Source organism: Monopterus albus, unplaced genomic scaffold (assembly GCF_001952655.1).
Source record: "Monopterus albus unplaced genomic scaffold, M_albus_1.0 scaffold51.1, whole genome shotgun sequence".
Lineage (NCBI taxonomy): Eukaryota > Metazoa > Chordata > Actinopteri > Synbranchiformes > Synbranchidae > Monopterus > Monopterus albus.
The window spans coordinates 856,981-873,962 of NW_018127931.1; the positions used below are offsets into that span (position 1 = coordinate 856,981).

The following is a 16,982-nucleotide window of genomic DNA, read 5'->3' on the forward strand; positions in this document are numbered from 1 at the left end:
CCAGCCATATGTCTTGGACACTCAGGTGAAGAGAGGGGCGGAGCTGTCAACTGATCACCACCTGGTGGTGAGCTGGATCCGATGGCGGGGGAGGAAACTGGACAGACTCGGCAGACCCAAATGTATTGTGAGGGTCTGTTGGGAACGTTTAGCAGAATCCCCTGTCCGAGAGATCTTCAGCTCCCACCTCCGGCAGAGCTTTGACCAGATCCCAGAGGAGGTTGGAGACATTGAGTCTGAGCGGACCATGTTCTCTGCCTTCACTGTCGATGTGGCCATTCATAGCTCTGGCCGTAAGGTCTCCGGTGCCTGTTGTGGTGGCAATCTCTGAACTGGAAGTAAGGGATGCCATCAAGCTGAAGAAGGGGTCCTTTTGAGCCTGGTTGGCTTTCGGACACCTGAGGCAGCTGACGGGTGCCGGCAGGCCAAGCGGACTGCAGCCCGGGTGGTTGTGGAGGCCCTCTTTTCAAGAAGGGGGGCTGGAGGGTGTGCTCCAACTACAGGGCGATCACACTCTTCAGCCTCCCTGGGAAAGTCTATGCCAGGGTACTGGAGAGGAGAATTCCACTGATAATTGAACCTTGGATCCAGGAAGAACAATGGGGTTTCGTCCTGGCCGCGGAACACTAGACCAGCTCTATACCCTCTTCAGAGCAATAAAGACTTATGTATTGTGCAGTGCTGAAAAGACAAAAGGGACAGAGGTTTCTAAATGAATCTTAATAACAGGTTATTGACTTTTCATTGATTATGAATCATATCTTTCATTATAAGTAATATCATATATCAAAATAGAAAATCTGCAATAAGCTGTTGTGTCTTAAATAATACATAATTTCTTGACCATTTCACACAAAGATCACAGTCCCTGGACAGCATTTATGAGCTAATCAGTCACCACCCTGGAGTCTTCACTGGCCAGCTGATCATAGGTTAGACCTGGTCAGGTAAAACAGCGAATCCCTGTACAGGAACATTCCCAGACATGCAGTAACTTCAGGCCCTGTATTTTTCTCCACACCCTCTGGTCACAGTGCAACAGCAGGAGATAAAAAATATCCGCAAAACAGGGCGTAGTCAAAAAATTTCACTTGTACGATGGCACCAGTGGATGTTAGGCAAGCTCACATAAACACGCAACATCCTCAGTTTTATGCCCATTCAAGGAGATTCTTAAACTATCATGTAATACTTTATTTTGTTAGAAAAAAAAAAGTCTTGCGAGCGATGGTTTGTGAGATGTGTATAAACATACATACACCTAATTTTTTGAGCTTTAGGTCATGTCTAAGGAAAAACAAGGAAATACATGCCATGGGCCCTTTAATAAATGGCATGGTGGCGCAACGATTAGTGCAGTCCTTGCGCTTCACAGCAAGAAGGTTCTAGGTTCAAGCCCCAGCTGACCCGGTACCTTTCTGTATGCAGTTTGCATGTTCTCCCTGTGCCTGTGTACTCCGGCTTCCTCCCACAGTCCAAAGACATACAGCCTAGGTTTATTGGTGACTCTGAATTGCCTATAGGAGTGAATATGGGTGTATGTGTGGTTGTCTGTCTCTAAGTATCAACCCTGTGACAGACTGGCGACCTGTACAGAGTGTACCCCACCTCTCGCCCAGTGTCAGCTGGGATTGGCTCCAGCCCCCTCATCAGGGTAAGTGGTATAGATAATGGATGGATGATCCTTGACCCTGATGTGTGTGTGTTTTTCTGGCAGGTCACAGAGCTGGCAGGCTACACTGCAAGGGTCCACAACATGTTCGTGGTGTTTGAGGATGTCCAGAGGGGTGTTTACAAGCGCTCCTCTCTATCAGCCATGACAGGAGCAGAGAAAAAGAACAAACCTGAGATGCACATAGATGGTCCACTGGAGATAAAGGGTAGGACTGTTGTGCTGTCCACTCTGCCCACTATATTTTGATAGAATTCATCATCTAAATTAGAAGACATCAGCACTGAGTTATTGATTTGGCAAAAATGCAACTCCCTGCTGTGTATTCACCAAGGGGCTGTGTTGCTCAGCGGGGGGAGGGGTTGCAGGGGCACGCTTCCAGCCCATGAGCTTCTGCTGTATTTTGGCTAGCTATGCTGCTAATGTAGCCTACTCTACCTTAGTACCAATTTTGAGAGCGACTTGGCTGCAGACAAAAAGATAGCGAATTGGCGACCTCGACTGAAGGTTTGGACTGGTGTTTCTGGCAAGATGGCAGACTAGGTGCAACTTAAGCTTTGAGCTTTTTATGCGTAATCCAATTTTATAATTACCTCATCATCCAGCTTCTTGTTTTTGATTGTCCTTAAGTAATTACAACTTCTCTACCTTGAAATCCATAAGATTGAAACTTTTTCAAAGTAGAAAAACTGCCATGATGACTAAAAAGAACACCAGCATAGCCTGTTGCTCTGATGTATTGGACAACTCCCGAGAAGATGGAAGTCATTACCAAGAACTCTAAAAGAAAAGACCTCTTTTTACTCTTGAAAAACACACCAGCAGCCAAGAAAAAGTATGGTGAAGAAGAAATGAATGCTGTTTTGAATGCAATACCTTCATCCAAAACCCATATCTAGGGCAGCTGGCATAAGTAGAATAAATTCCTAGACATTACAAGTAAACAATAGCATCAAGGTCAGAGTTTGGATTAATTGCATAAATATCCTTGTGTAAACCTCCATTTGACATAGGCGTGAGTCTCCTGTTAGATTGTTCTGTTAAGCTAAGAAATAAATGAAGTGATAAAGAGGGTTTTTTTTATTTGTAATTACATAATTGCTGCTTTGTAGGTATTATTCCATTTATAGACAAACTAATTCTTTAATTCTGCTCTGATGCATGGTTTGTTTTTATCTGTATTTTGTTCTTTTGTCTCTCCAGGTGAAGTGATAGATGTGGACAAAGGCATTGTGTGTGAAAATGTTCCAATTATCACTCCCAACGGGGACATAGTAGTGACTTGCCTGAACTTTAAGGTGAGACCTCTATTGTATTCTGGTCTGCTGTATCTACTAGGGATGTAACAATACCAAAAGCTCACAGTACAATACTACCATGAAAAAAAGTTGCAATACGATATTTAGCGTTAGGAAAAATCCCCCCTAGTTTCATTATGATGAAAATGAACTAGATCCTTGCATTTCATTGTGTTACCCCCCTCAGGCTGTTGGCTAATATAATGTGCTTAAAATTACATATCAATGATGACAATTGAGTCAGCCACCACTTTTCGAACCATTCAGATTCAGATGCCCCTTCCTACTTGTATATAGTGTAATACACTGTGCATAGTGTCCCATCTCTCCTGGGGGCTGCCCCATGAATACAAATGTAACTAGAGAAATGCATTTCCTGTCGAAAATGCGTGTCGATGCTGAAGGATCGCCCTGAAAATGCCTGAAATCAATTGCTGAAAGAGCTGAAGGATGAGAAGAAATGGCTGAAGTTCTTTGGTGAAATAGTTGAAGGTTGAGAAGAAATGGCTGAAGTTCTTTGTTGAAATAGCTGAAGGATGAGATGCAATGCTAAACAACTGTGGAAGTTGAAAAAATGTTCAATAAATATGAAAGAGGAAAAGGAAAAGTTCAATAATTACTTTATATAAGATGAAATCAAAAGCTGAAGTTGTGTGTGAGCAGGCCCCACATAATAGGAAGAACAAGTAGGGGTGTGTGTGTCTGTTGAAAAAACCCAATTATTGTGAAAAGTATAAAGATTACAAAGAAGATAAATACAAGCAAAAATCTATAAAGAACATTTTGTTATTTGAATGGCAGGTACGCTGGAGTTAAGTGACCAGGTTTTCAAGACTTTCCCATTCATTTCATTGGGACATTTTTTGTTGAAAAAAAAAAAAAGAATTTATTTAAAAAGTATAAATATTACGAACAAGAAAAATACAATAAATAAAGAACAGGATAACAATAGTGTGGATGGTGACTCAGCATCCACACATTAATAAATTAAGAACAGGAAAACAAACTGCGGATGTCTTACAGCATCCACACAATGACTACATTTTTGCCCAACCATGTTACACTGTATACATGTTCTGTCGATCTTCCTGAGTCAGACAGATTAAGGATCTGTTGATCCCAAGGCCCTGTTCTTCATATGTAGGTGATTTAATTTTGTTTGGTTTCATTGGCGATAACTGATACAAGCCTGGGATAAAGATAGCTTTAAATTTGATCCCAAATTGTTGTTAGAGCAACATTGTTTTGACCTCAAATCTGTGAAAGCACATTATTTCTGAATCAAGATTTTTTTTTTTTAGGATGAATCCCCAAATTATTATTTTGCTAAGAGGCAGCAACGAAAACATCAGTATAATAATGCTTTTGAATGAGAACAAGTAAATTACTGAGAAATCATCTAGAAATCAGTTTTACTAGCTGTAGAATAATGGCTAATGCTTTAAAACTTTGTCTATTTAAAAAACTTCTGTGGGAGTATCTTTTTTTAAATGCTGCTAGCTGCTCAGACTAACAGACCTCTACAGACTACCATACACCAAATTTTGGCTGTGAACACAGGGTTAAGGTCGATACACCCGAGTACTCTGCTAACATTGAGCTAGTAGATATCAGGAAAATCTATTTACACTGTGCTTACACCAACAAGTTTAAGACTTTATACAAATATCATATGTCATAAGTTCCTTTTTTTATTTATGGTGTAGCTATATAAGTAGCCAACCAAAAAACTAGAGGCATTCAGTGATGCCTCCCAACAGTTTGATCTGGCTTCCAGCTGTAGCTCAGAATGGTTCAATGGCATACACAGAGAACAAACACCTACAGTACAGCTTATTCTGTTAAAAATCTGGATTCTCTGTGGAGAATGTTTTCAATCCTCATGTTGACATTTTACATTCCAGTGTGCAGTATAAACAGCAGCTGTCTGCACAACAAAGGTCACACACTCATTGATGCTTCTGCTGAAGGTTTCCTTTTCTCTTTTGTTGTAACTTTATCACTTAACTGACAGAGAGAAATTCTAAAGTGTTTGATTTGTACTGCTAACTTTTGTTCAGCCTCTTAATTTATATTTCTATACCTCTGTGTCTCTGGGCCCGAGGGTAATGACTTGTTGGGATGACTTGCTTGCAGCCAGTTAAGCACAATAGAAGACAAAACCAAATCCTTTTCCTTTCTAAAGTCTGTGTTTGCATACCTCCTGAGAGAAACAGCAACATTTGGAGCAACATGTTATACAGCTTTTAATCCCAGTTTTTAAATTATTTCCTCTACACTTTCTCTCTCCACAATTTTGTATCCTTATGATGTATTTTAATTATACTGAGGGCTGACTGCACCCTGGGGGGATTAATAAATTTTCTCCCCATTTCAGGTAGAAGAGGGCATGCACCTATTGATCACAGGGCCTAACGGCTGTGGCAAAAGCTCTCTCTTCCGGATCCTCAGTGGCTTGTGGCCTGTCTATGGTGGCCGGCTACACAAACCTTCTCCTCAACACATGTTCTACATCCCTCAGAGGTAAACACTCACCCACACCATGTTCCTATATCCCACAACAGTGAGTTGTAACAAAACAGCTGTGGGGTTTCATAATTGCACCCATAAACCTGACCAGTAATTTGATCCATTGTAAACGGATTTGTGTGTATGTTTGTGACAAAGAGTAACTGGATTTATCCAAAGTTAAACTTTTTAACATTTTATGGGATTGCAGACTGGTTATATCAGATATTCTGTATCATGAACTCAGTGTTGTGAGTATTTTCAGTGTCAATTAATCTGTCACTTATTTTATTGGTCTATTAATTAAATGGTTTGTTTATGTCTGATAACCAGCAGAGTTTCCTCCAACCCAAGTTAGCATATTCAAAAGTGTTGTTTTATGCAACAAACTGCCAAATTTGATGTTATTGTTTCATCATAAGCAATAAACTGAACATTTTTGATTCAGTTTAATATTTATGGTGAAACAATAACATCAAATTGTCACATTTTAAAAGCTGAGACCAGGAGAAATTTGATAGTTTTGCTTGAAATATGACTGAAACGATTATCACAATAGTTGCACATTAATTTTCCGACTCTTGACTATTTAGTTGTTTATGTAGCAAGTTGTCATCATGTTTTCTGTAAAATTTGTTAGCCTCCTGGAAATAGCTGTTTGATTTGTCAAAGACACCAGAAAAATGGGCATTGATGATAATTGCAGGAGGTGAGCGGAAGCTCCTGTTAGCTGAAGTGTCTCACCAATATCTTTAAGGTGGTTTCATATAAGGGACCCAGGCCCAGATCCAAGTACATTTGACCCCAAGGTCCATTTCATTTTGATCACTGTGAACACAAGCGTACCAGAATCGGGCACTGTGTACTCAAGTACAGTCCACTGGAGATGTAAACACAACCATGCTCAAACAAAGAAGTGAACTGCTATCTATTCCACTCTGTTGGCTAAAACAGTAACAAACATAGCTGTGAAAGGATCTCTGTGGAGTAGCAAAGAAAATGCTTGCTTGAAAATTGGGCCAATGAAAACATACAAAGATAACTGGATACTACATGCAAACGCTCTGAGATTTATGGAAGTCTTTGTCTTCTTCTTTCTGGTGGATTGCAAACCAGTTAGTTACATGCACACTGCCACCTACTTTAATCTGACTGTGTACATACACAAGTGTGCTGCCACATGGAACGGTGTTATTAATGTGAAAACAGACCTGAGGGGGAGAGGGAAGGGGGACCAATCATGCTTGGGCATGGCATGAAACAATCTTGCCTAAGGTGATAAAACACATCCTTAGTCAGGCCAGTGAAGACACTAATGGGGAAAGCAGCAGGGGAGACTTTACAGAATTCCTCCATCTCAGCCTGAAACCTTAGATTGAAACCTGGACTGCAGACTTATCTTAACACTTTAATGTGCAGCTGAGTTAGATTCCTGTTCTGGTGTGCCAGGGTAACAGACTGCACCATATTGAGATAACACTAGTCGCCTACTGTCAGTGACAGTAGTGCATTTTTAGAATTAGCTGTGCGCGATTGTCTATATTGATATGGCTGTTGGAGTGCCCCAATGTTCTGGGCTTCAAAAAGGTAAGATGACAAGTGGATCCTCCAAATGTTTCAGTAGTAGATGTAGTGCAGCCCCCAAACTGAACTGAACTAATACAAGTCAACTATACACTTACCCAGGGCTGCTTAGAGCTGCAAACTCAGCTGGCTCCCTCCTGCAGAGTGGTGAATATTTTATACATACTGTAGGATGAGATGGCTGCTTGGCAGCTATAACAGCATCCAATACACCATCTACTGCACAATAGAAACAACAGAAGCATAATGAGTGTCTTCCTCTTTTAGCATTTGTTCTTTTAAGTGTGTTAAAGATGTGTCCCTCTGTACACACACACTTTTTGTCAGCGTATTCTTTGTTTAGCATCTAGAGCACTTAATGAAATGAGTGGTTAACAAAGAAACACTCAGTGGATAATGTGTGTGTGTTTCTCTAGGCCATACATGTCCATAGGTTCGCTGCGGGACCAAGTGATCTACCCAGACTCTGTGGAGGACATGGCTGCCAGGGGTCTGAATGACAAGGACCTGGAAGCCATCTTGGATATAGTCAGCCTCAATCACATAGTCACCAGAGAGGGAGGTAGGATGAGTAATAAAGAGAGCTTTACATAGACTTAACATTTATATTACAAATGCAGCCTACTTTAAAACTAGACAAAATAACCATCAAAAAAACTATCACAATACAAAATAAAAATAAACAAATTGTAATTGCCATTCAGTTTTTCTGGGGTTTTATGTTATGCATGGACACCAGCCAGAAGCTTGATCTCATATACTTGGGTATTAATTGTATTGCCTAAACCCGAGTCAGTGGCTATTTGGCAACCACTCTCTTCCTATTGCCAAACAAACAAAGCTGTTGATTCAACAGCTGAAAAAAGCTTAGAGCTGCAGGCAGGTTTAATGTGTGAATGGCTGCATTATGAAAAGGCCGAGAAAGGCACAATCACACAGGCAAATGAACTTGGGCATATACAGTCATAGATGTCATACAGTATAACCCAGCTGCCAGAGACGTTTTGTTTTGTCTTTGCAAACATCACAGATCTGTTTTGCAGTGCACCTAAACTAGTAAAACATTGCAACAAATATCAGATATCAGTCCCCTCCTTTGCAATGATTTTGTAATTAGTCATTACATTCCTCAAAAATGTCTTAATGTAAAGATCTAATATATATCAGATTTTCCACAGCTATAAATTAGGTCAGGACACTTTCTTAAGACTAGATTTTACTGAAATGATTTTGTCATGTGCTAAATTCTGAGGGGAAAAACGTAGCTTCGACAATCCCAAAATATCACTGTCTTTATATAATATCTTGGTAGAAAGTGCTCTCTTGGTTGTGTCATTTCTTCTTTGTCCAGGCTGGGATACTGAGCTGGACTGGAAAGATGTACTCTCAGGAGGGGAGAAGCAGAGGATGGGCATGGCTCGCATGTTCTACCACAAGTAAGGATAAACAGCATCACTGTTGTCTGAATTTTACACTGAGGCCAGTTTACTATCATACACTCGACATATGGAGCACAAACTGTCAATCTGTTTTCTCACAGGAGCGATAAGCCTTTTTTTAGACACACTAAATGGTCCTGGGATGGCAGAGTTGGTCAGTCCACCCCTTTGATTGAGACTGAAATATTTAATGAATTTCTATGAAAGTTTGTTTAGAACTTTATGGTCCTCAAAAGAAGAATCCTACAGATATAGTGCAACTGTGGGACATTTTGGGGTTTTAGTGACATGTCTTGATAACTATTGATGGATTGTCATTAAATTAGGTACAGATATTCTTCAGAATGATTTGTAGTGCCTCGGTTGATCCTCTTTTGAATCTAGTGCCATCATTGGGTCACAATTTAAAATTGAATACTTTAGCTAATGACCAGATACCTGCAAAACTCATGACATTCTCACCATCAGCAGCTGTGTTATGTTTTTAGTGCTAATTGGCAAATGGTACCATGATAAAAAGCATAAATGTAAACATTAGACCTGCTAAACATTAGCCTGTTAGCATTTTCATTGTGAGAATGTTACCGTACAAGCAGGAACATTTAGCTCAAAGCACTGACCACCTACAGGCTACCACAGCTGCTAGTATGGTTTGAAGATAATAAATAAAACTCCTGCAGTATGGTTTTCCATATTTACATGTGCCAAAGTTTACAAAATGAAAGTCACAAGTGTTTCATAACTGTTAACCATCCACCTGATGTGGCAGTTTGCAGTTTTCAAACTTTTACACATGCACATGATCTCACTACATAACCAGTTTCATGTGTTACCAGACAGCAATTATTTAAACAATTTTTTCTATGTATGTTAGACCTAAATATGCCCTATTGGATGAATGTACCAGCGCTGTGAGCATTGATGTAGAGGGAAAGATATTCCAGGCTGCCAAGGATGCTGGCATCTCCCTGCTCTCCATCACACACAGACCCTCCCTGTGGTGAGACATCACACTAAAATCTTTTCTATTCTCTGAAACAGAAATTAGCTTTTTGGTGTATCATCTTCCTCATGAATGTACTGGAGAGGAAATCCACTAATGAAAGAGTATAAACTTGTGCTGTTTTTCCCCTTTGTCACTTTAAATCCTTTCTTTCTACCTCTAGGAAGTACCACACCCACCTGCTGCAGTTTGACGGGGAGGGAAGTTGGCGCTTCGAGCAGCTGGACACAGCAACCCGCCTCTCCCTCACGGAGGAGAAACAACGGCTGGAGGCCCAGCTGGCTGGCATTCCCAAGATGCAGCATCGCCTCAATGAGCTCTGCAAGATCCTGGGAGACGATTCGGTCCTCAGAACAGCCGAGGAGTGGGAGGGAGGGGGAAGAGGCTCAAAGGGGAAAAGAGAAAAGGGGGCAGGAGAAGAGACTGTGGGAAACAGAGAGGGAATCAAAGGGGATTTGCTTGTTTAGATTTTTTTCAAGCCTCTCCCATTAATGTTAGCTAGTCTTTGCATTCTCCTTTCTCCTGAAGTGAAGTGGATTCACAAGTATTATTCCCCCCTTATAGTGTGCTCACTAAGTTGTAGATTTTAAATGTTTGGTTATAGCGCACAAACAATTTTGCAGTTAGTTTGTCACAGTTGAAAGTGACAACACTGATTAAACCGAAATAATTTGTTTGTTTTACAGCACTTTGCTTTTAGAGGACTTTTAAGGAAAACCTTTTAAATGGAACCACTATATAATGTTGAAACAGTATTCCATGCCTAGTATGCTGGGTTGAGCAGGATCCACATATGTTTTTATTTAATTTAATGTGGCCTCTTAGTTTTTTGTAATTTAAGAATGTCACAATATGGCTTTGTTTAGTTTGTGTATACAGCTGTAGTACAATCCCTTTCCTTATACCTCATTCTAGCCCTTGTTAGGTTATTGCTTACTATCACATGACTTGCAGGAAAAGAGCCAATCTGAAGTCTGCTGTTAGAGCAATTAGTGATCCTGGTCTGACTCCAAAACTATAGGCTTCTGGTTTATTAAACAAATACAATGAGATAAAGAGCCCCCCTTCATAAAGGAGCAAATGTAAGACTGTAGTTTGCTCTACATGGTACAACAGGTAGACATTCAGGCATTACAACTGTCAGTTGCATGTACATGCACCGGCCACCTGTTGATAGTGAACACACTGGTGTTGCGGATGCCTGCTGGGACTCATGTGCTGCTCATCCTCTTTTGAGCCTATTTAGATGCACACAATGGTTAGAGCCGTCAGTTGAGGTGGCGCCACAGATGGCTGCCATCGGTTCTGTACCGGAAACAAATTCTTTGTTTGTAACATACTTGGCCAATAAAGGTGATTATCCTATTATCCTTATCCACATCACATGATGGTACTGGGTAATGAGTTGAAACACTCTGCCAATCAACAGCTTATACAGTGAGAGTAGACTTCTTATAAATTTGATAAAGTAAGAGATACTTTATAGTAGATTATACCTAATTTGTGTACAGGTATTTCATAATAGGGCTAATATAGAGCAGTAGAAAGAACAGAGGTCAGGGTTGTGCATAGATTACAGATTTTAGAGTTGTGGGGATTTCATTTGTAGCTCAGAGACACTTTAGCGGGTTGTTTGCCTCTTGACCATAACGTACTCCTGGTTTTTCAGCTGCCGTCAAAGTAGATTGTTTTTCCACATTCAGCCAGCAACTCATCCGAAGTTGTTGTGATACTGTGAAGTTAGTGATTTTGGTACATTAATATAATTTTGTTGTTATTAAAAAGTCACAAACGCTGTATCCTTGTGGTGGTTTTAAGCAGTTTTTGTGGCAGCTTAGGTCATTTCCCTTTTTTCTGTATCTTAGCTGCATGAAGAGGCTCAAGGACACAGACTTGGGCTGTCTTTTGCCTCTCAGATTGTTCTGCCATAAATAGGAGAGGGGATCATATGCCATTCATTTGTCATCTTCAGATTCCACCATAAACATAAGGAGTTTTATACATATGTGGTTTAATTCAGTCATTTGGGCCTGAGGCTGAAAAAGCAAAAAAGCACACTAAAACATTTACATTTAGACCGCTTTTGTTGTGACTCTAAAACATTTTCCTTCACCTTTATTGTTTATTATGTGAAATTCATCAACGTGTGAGACCACACTAGAAATGTGCATATGGTGAAATCTGTATGTATTTGTATGAGTGGTCCAGGTGTTGCACAAACACAGAAGACAAAGGACTTCTTGTGTTCTTATTCTTACACTGTATTGCATACAAGGCTCAATCCTTGTCATTTCCAAGCCTGAGTGACTAGCACAGTGTAATAATATCAGGTCATCTCTGTCTCTGTTAACATGCCTCTGTTTGGGGAGCAGCACCATGTTGGTGTTGGCTCCTTGTTGCTGAGGATGGACAATCAGTCACATCATCAGCAGGATACAAACAAGTGTACTGCTATCCTTCAAACTACACCCCATAGCTGGTTGTTTTCTGAAAAGAAATAAGTAAAGGGATTATAGGTATAAAGCCTAGCCTGCTAATATAAATTGCTAAGAAACTTAAAATGTATATTGTTGCATATGCATGTTTAAGTTTAGCAAATTCCTTTTGTTATTCCGAGCTTTAACTGCATCCAATATGTCTAAATCGTTGAACCCTCCTCTTATGGGACAGTTCAAATAAAGGACTTTCCGATGCTCGGGGTAATGGCTGCTAGCTTACTGAAAGACAAACTTACCCTCAAATGTGACTGCGGAAGAAAGTGAATCAATTAAACACTGAAATGTCAATGAATTCCTTTAATATCTAATGTAATAATAAACTATGCTTGTCGATGGTCTTGTAATATAATCTGGACTGAAAAAAGTACACTTTTATTTGGTATGCAAGAGAGCATCATGGGCATTACTGTAGGTCTTGAAATGACACAGGAACCCTTTCAACAGCATTATGTGCTGGAGTTTCTGAAGAAGAGTATGTTGTCTTTTCAGACTCTGTTGACAGACTGGCAGACACACCACTGTATGACACAGAGTCTGCCAAGTGACAATGATACATGAGGTCCGCTCCAGAGCAGAGAGTGCCAGATATTCATAGGCAATTATCATAGCTTCAATAATGAAGCCAGAAATACTTTTATTACATTTTGAACAGATTGGATAAGACATGATGAGGTGTCTACTTCTCAGTATGTTTGTGGTCCTGCATACATGAATTTCATCTCAAAATGATGTGTGTCACAGTATTTATTTCTTTAAAGTAGCTGTGATGTAATATTTGATATGTAGAAGGTGACAGGTAATGTTGTGTTCACAGTTTTGTTCCACTGTATCTGAGTGGCCAAAATTAGTCGATTATTAGTAAATGCTTATTTATCTATATCACTAATGGTACCTCATCATTTCTTGTCCATTGAGGAAACAACTTACCAGTGAAATCAGGCCTATAGTGACCTACTACACTGTATGACCCTTCTATATACTGTAATGGCATCCTCACTAACCAAACTTTGATACTGAAACTTTCTTATTGTCATCCCTTTTGTAACTAAGAGATTGAATGTATGATAAAGCAAATCCTAAGATCATGAAGACAATGAATACATGTGGTCAGGTCATACAAGTTTCTTTTTGGTTTCATAATTGAGATTTTTATTATTGTGTTAACAGTGCATGTAATGTTACCTGATTAGAATCATGCTGTGAGGTTTAAAATGTGATTTACTGTACATGTGGTGGTGTGTGAACTGGGGTTATGAAGAAGAAAATTGCTTCTGAGTTTGAAATTCCATGTCATTCCAGTGGTGTAGGATAGTCAAATCAATATTTATTAAAACTTGAGCTATGGATCAGGCTGTCCTGGACCACAGAAACAACATGCAGTGATTTTCCCTCAAAGCCAGGGTTCACCGCATTAGGGACTAGCTACATAGTTACTTGTCAAACTTATCAAAAATTCCATACATAAGACTAGTTTATATTTTGAATTCCTGTAATAGTAGGCTTCCATGTGCATGTGTAGGATCAGGTCTTTAACCTTAGAACCAAGAGAGGTACATTAACAAAAGTCATCTGTTTAAAAATCATGCGCTGTAGTCACTTTATGTTAAAAGATGATGTATTTTCTTGTAAATAAAATAATACAGAAGAATGGATTGTGTTTATTGTACATGATGTCTTGGTGGATGAGGCTCTTAATACATGTTCGTGGCTCTGTTGCTTTATGGCTACACTTAACATCTGAATGACAAGGCTTCTCATTTGAAGCAAACTGTCTTTGAAATGGGCCGTACATTATAATTAAATGTAATAAATAAACTGCCTCAATCTCACATTACACACTAATTCTACACACTAAGCCATGCAAAACAATATGATAAGAAATAGAAGTTTAATAATGCATGCAAAGTAGTGACCTATATACAGTAGCATAGAACTGAGGCATAGCAAAAGAGTCTGTGAAGCCATCTGCTGTCCATGTCAGGTGATGCATGAACTCAGCTAGTCGACCACAAAACGGCAGCATACCCAAGCTGCAATGTTCATTTCAGAATCAGAATCTGCTTTATTGGCCAGGTGTGTCGGACACACAAGGAATTTGACTCTGGTACATCTGATCTCAATGTGTATGTATGTATGTTTAATGAGCTTTATGACCTACTACAAGTCACTCAGGTCATTGTGGCCGTCCTAATCTAACTCATGGATAAAGTATTTAACAGACCTACCAGACGCAGGCTCGGGGGGCCCCTGGACTAGAGCCTGTATGAGTATAAATGGATGCAAAACAGCCATAAATAGATGCAAAATGAAAACAACCTCATATATAAAACAAGCAAAACCCACAAAAAGATTGAAAACAACTAAAAGGAAAAGCAAACTAACTAAATAATGAATGTAGACCGAAAGGTGCAAAGAAATGTAAAATGACCATAAAGACAAAACAACAAAATAGATACCAAACGACCACATAGATGCAAAACGACTAAAAAGAGATACAAAACTCTCTTTAGATGTGTTTGTGTGAGGGGGATGGGGGTAAACATATGTGCCCAGGAGCCCAGTGTCTCGTCTCGACTTAAGTTCGAGAGCTTTAAACCGCGTCTCACGGTGTTTTTCAGCTGATGGAGTCTAATTTCTAATAGAAAGTAGTCTACAATGAGCCTTTTAAAGAGATTACTGAATATTTCTTATTTGTCACGCCTTGGTTTACCTTGTCAAACGCATTAACACAAGTATACGCTTCTTTTTCTTATGTTCTGCACGTGATCTGGTGAGATGTGAGGCAGGTTACCCCCTGTCTCGGTTGGTACAGCTCAGGAGGAGGAGTTTGCTTACGTCCTCCGTCTTAACAATCATACAATTCTAGTTCACATACTGCTGTCGAGCCGGCCTTAAAGCTGAGACGGTACCTCTGGAGAGGTAACCCGTCGCTGGATCCCGAAGCACATTTCCCCAAATCATATTTAGTTGCTCCGTCGGACAGAACATGGCTCGTATCTCCAAGCGGGAGAGGAGAAGGTGAGAACGCCGGCGGTGGAAGAAGTGCTTTTCTCAGAGGTGTCGGGAGGTCGGAGGGGGCCCAGGTCGCTCTCTTGTCTTGTAAGAGGATAAAGATAAAAGGGAAATCAAGCAATTTTAAGCGGACTGTTTGGGCCAGCCGATGACACCATGACTAGCGGGCCGGATGAGAGCTCGGTTCGAGTCGCCTTGAGGTAAGGATGCAGCGCGTGGACCCTCCTCTCCAAAGATGCTCTTGTGTCACACCTGCAAGAACCATTAGTTGCACCCCTTAACCTGCTATCATTAGCCATCTATTCATTGAACCTACTTGTAAACAGATACCTGAATATACCAGAGCCACTGTAGTGCATCCAGTCTTCCACATCCTTCCAAAACAAAACTCCCTCTTCTCTAAATGCGCTTTTATTTTGAAGCAGCATAGAGTGTTTGTGCTATCAATACTTATGAAAAGAGCAGCAGTATTGATGTTTACTGCCTGGTTTACACAACAAATATAAAGCAGTAGCCCACGAGTTTCTTTTTTTTTTTTTTTTTTAAATACCTGCACTGCATGTGCATGCTGGGTAGTGGATTTATTAATGAATATCTATAGCTGCTGTGTTTCCTGTAGAATCTGACAGTGTCTATGAGGATACATTGCTTTTGCTTCACATTTCAATTACTGCCTGCTTTTGATTTCTGTGTTTTGTGTAGTATTTGTGTGTTGTATGTTGTGTTTCAGGCAGTGTGTGCTGCCTGTATTATGCTGATCTGACCTTTGTCCCCAAGGCCTGTTCATGCTGTCACTCAGATGGTAGACAAACTGAGATAGTCTTCTCCCTGGTTGGGTCCATGGGTGTTTTGGGAACAGGACTGAACAGAAGAGAAGCCTAGGTGGAGCCTCAAACAACAAAACAAATACAGGCCAACATGACAGGCGCTTGTCTGTAAATATGAGTGTGTGTGTGTGTGTGTGTGTGTGTGTGTGTGCGTGCACACATGTGCGCATTGGAAAGACAATCTGAAACGTCATGTGAGCTGGATCAGTGGAAGAGAGAGGACAAAAACGTGTTCCTCTCGTGTTTCTTTTCCCTCTCTTGTTATTGTACATTCAGACTTTGACCCAGAACTCTCTTTAGTGAGCCAACTACTGGCCTGTCTCTCTCCTTCAGAGATAATAAATCATCTTTCAACATATCCCATCAAACACTGTGGTTCATCAGTGCTCTACAGTTTAGTAAGAGTCTGTTCCCATGTGACTGCTTTCCTCAGCAATGCAGTGTGGGTGTGGGGGTGCTGTCTTGGTTTACTGTGTTTTTTAATAAGTTCTAAGCTTTACAACATACAAAAGAACACAACCACACACATGCTTAAAAGCTGATGATGAGCTGACAAGTAAGGTATTAGGCAGGTGTTGTATTTGTCCTTTTGAATGGAAACTGCCTGCTATTGTTTCTTCTTCAAAAGTGCAGGCTTTATTAATCATTTGGGGAGTTCTTTCATTTGGTTGGGTTTCCACCTTTACTTCTGGTGATGGTCTGTTGACTATTCATTGGTTTATTCTTTCACTCACTGACTTATTCATTCATTTGGCTGTTTTGTCTTTCTTTCTTTCTTTTGGGAACAAATAGCATAAATTATGTAATGATTACAATCATTAATGAGGGGACTGTGTGACACTTGCATAAACTCAGGAAAGGTTTTCTTTTAAGCTTGAAGCTATAACTGGTTTGATCAAATGGGTAAAGGACAGAGTTAAAGGTTTTGGTCATTGTGATACTACAAAAAATGAAACTTCCTGAGTCATGGTTTGCAGCTGAGAGCTAATCTGGTTTTATATGAGGGCAGCTGTGGGATCTGAAATGCTTGATCACTGATCTCTTCTTCTTTCACCAGTACTCTCCTATCCTTCCCTGCAACCTCCTCAATCTTCCTGTGTCATTCAAGGCACCTTTCTCTGTCTCAAAAACAAATTCAGAG

The 16,982-nt window shown here is 40.2% G+C and overlaps 2 protein-coding genes across 6 annotated transcripts in view; both read left to right on the forward strand.

The window, feature by feature from the left end:
- Nucleotides 1–13,642, forward strand: part of abcd2 (ATP binding cassette subfamily D member 2) — a 23,470-nt gene extending 9,828 nt beyond the window's left edge. The window contains exons 4-10 of the mRNA XM_020601262.1: nucleotides 1,718–1,880; nucleotides 2,876–2,970; nucleotides 5,348–5,493; nucleotides 7,479–7,624; nucleotides 8,414–8,498; nucleotides 9,376–9,501; nucleotides 9,668–13,642. Coding sequence (XP_020456918.1) covers nucleotides 1,718–1,880; nucleotides 2,876–2,970; nucleotides 5,348–5,493; nucleotides 7,479–7,624; nucleotides 8,414–8,498; nucleotides 9,376–9,501; nucleotides 9,668–9,971 — 1,065 coding nt within the window. The 3' untranslated portion in view covers nucleotides 9,972–13,642. The remainder of the gene's footprint in view (nucleotides 1–1,717; nucleotides 1,881–2,875; nucleotides 2,971–5,347; nucleotides 5,494–7,478; nucleotides 7,625–8,413; nucleotides 8,499–9,375; nucleotides 9,502–9,667) is intronic.
- Nucleotides 13,643–14,835: 1,193 nt separating this feature from the next.
- LOC109960920 (kinesin-like protein KIF21A) overlaps nucleotides 14,836–16,982 on the forward strand; it is a 36,341-nt gene continuing 34,194 nt past the window's right edge. For all 5 annotated transcript variants that reach the window (XM_020601391.1, XM_020601392.1, XM_020601394.1 and 2 more), the window contains exon 1: nucleotides 14,836–15,214. In XM_020601391.1, coding sequence (XP_020457047.1) covers nucleotides 15,171–15,214 — 44 coding nt within the window. In that variant the 5' untranslated portion in view covers nucleotides 14,836–15,170. The remainder of the gene's footprint in view (nucleotides 15,215–16,982) is intronic.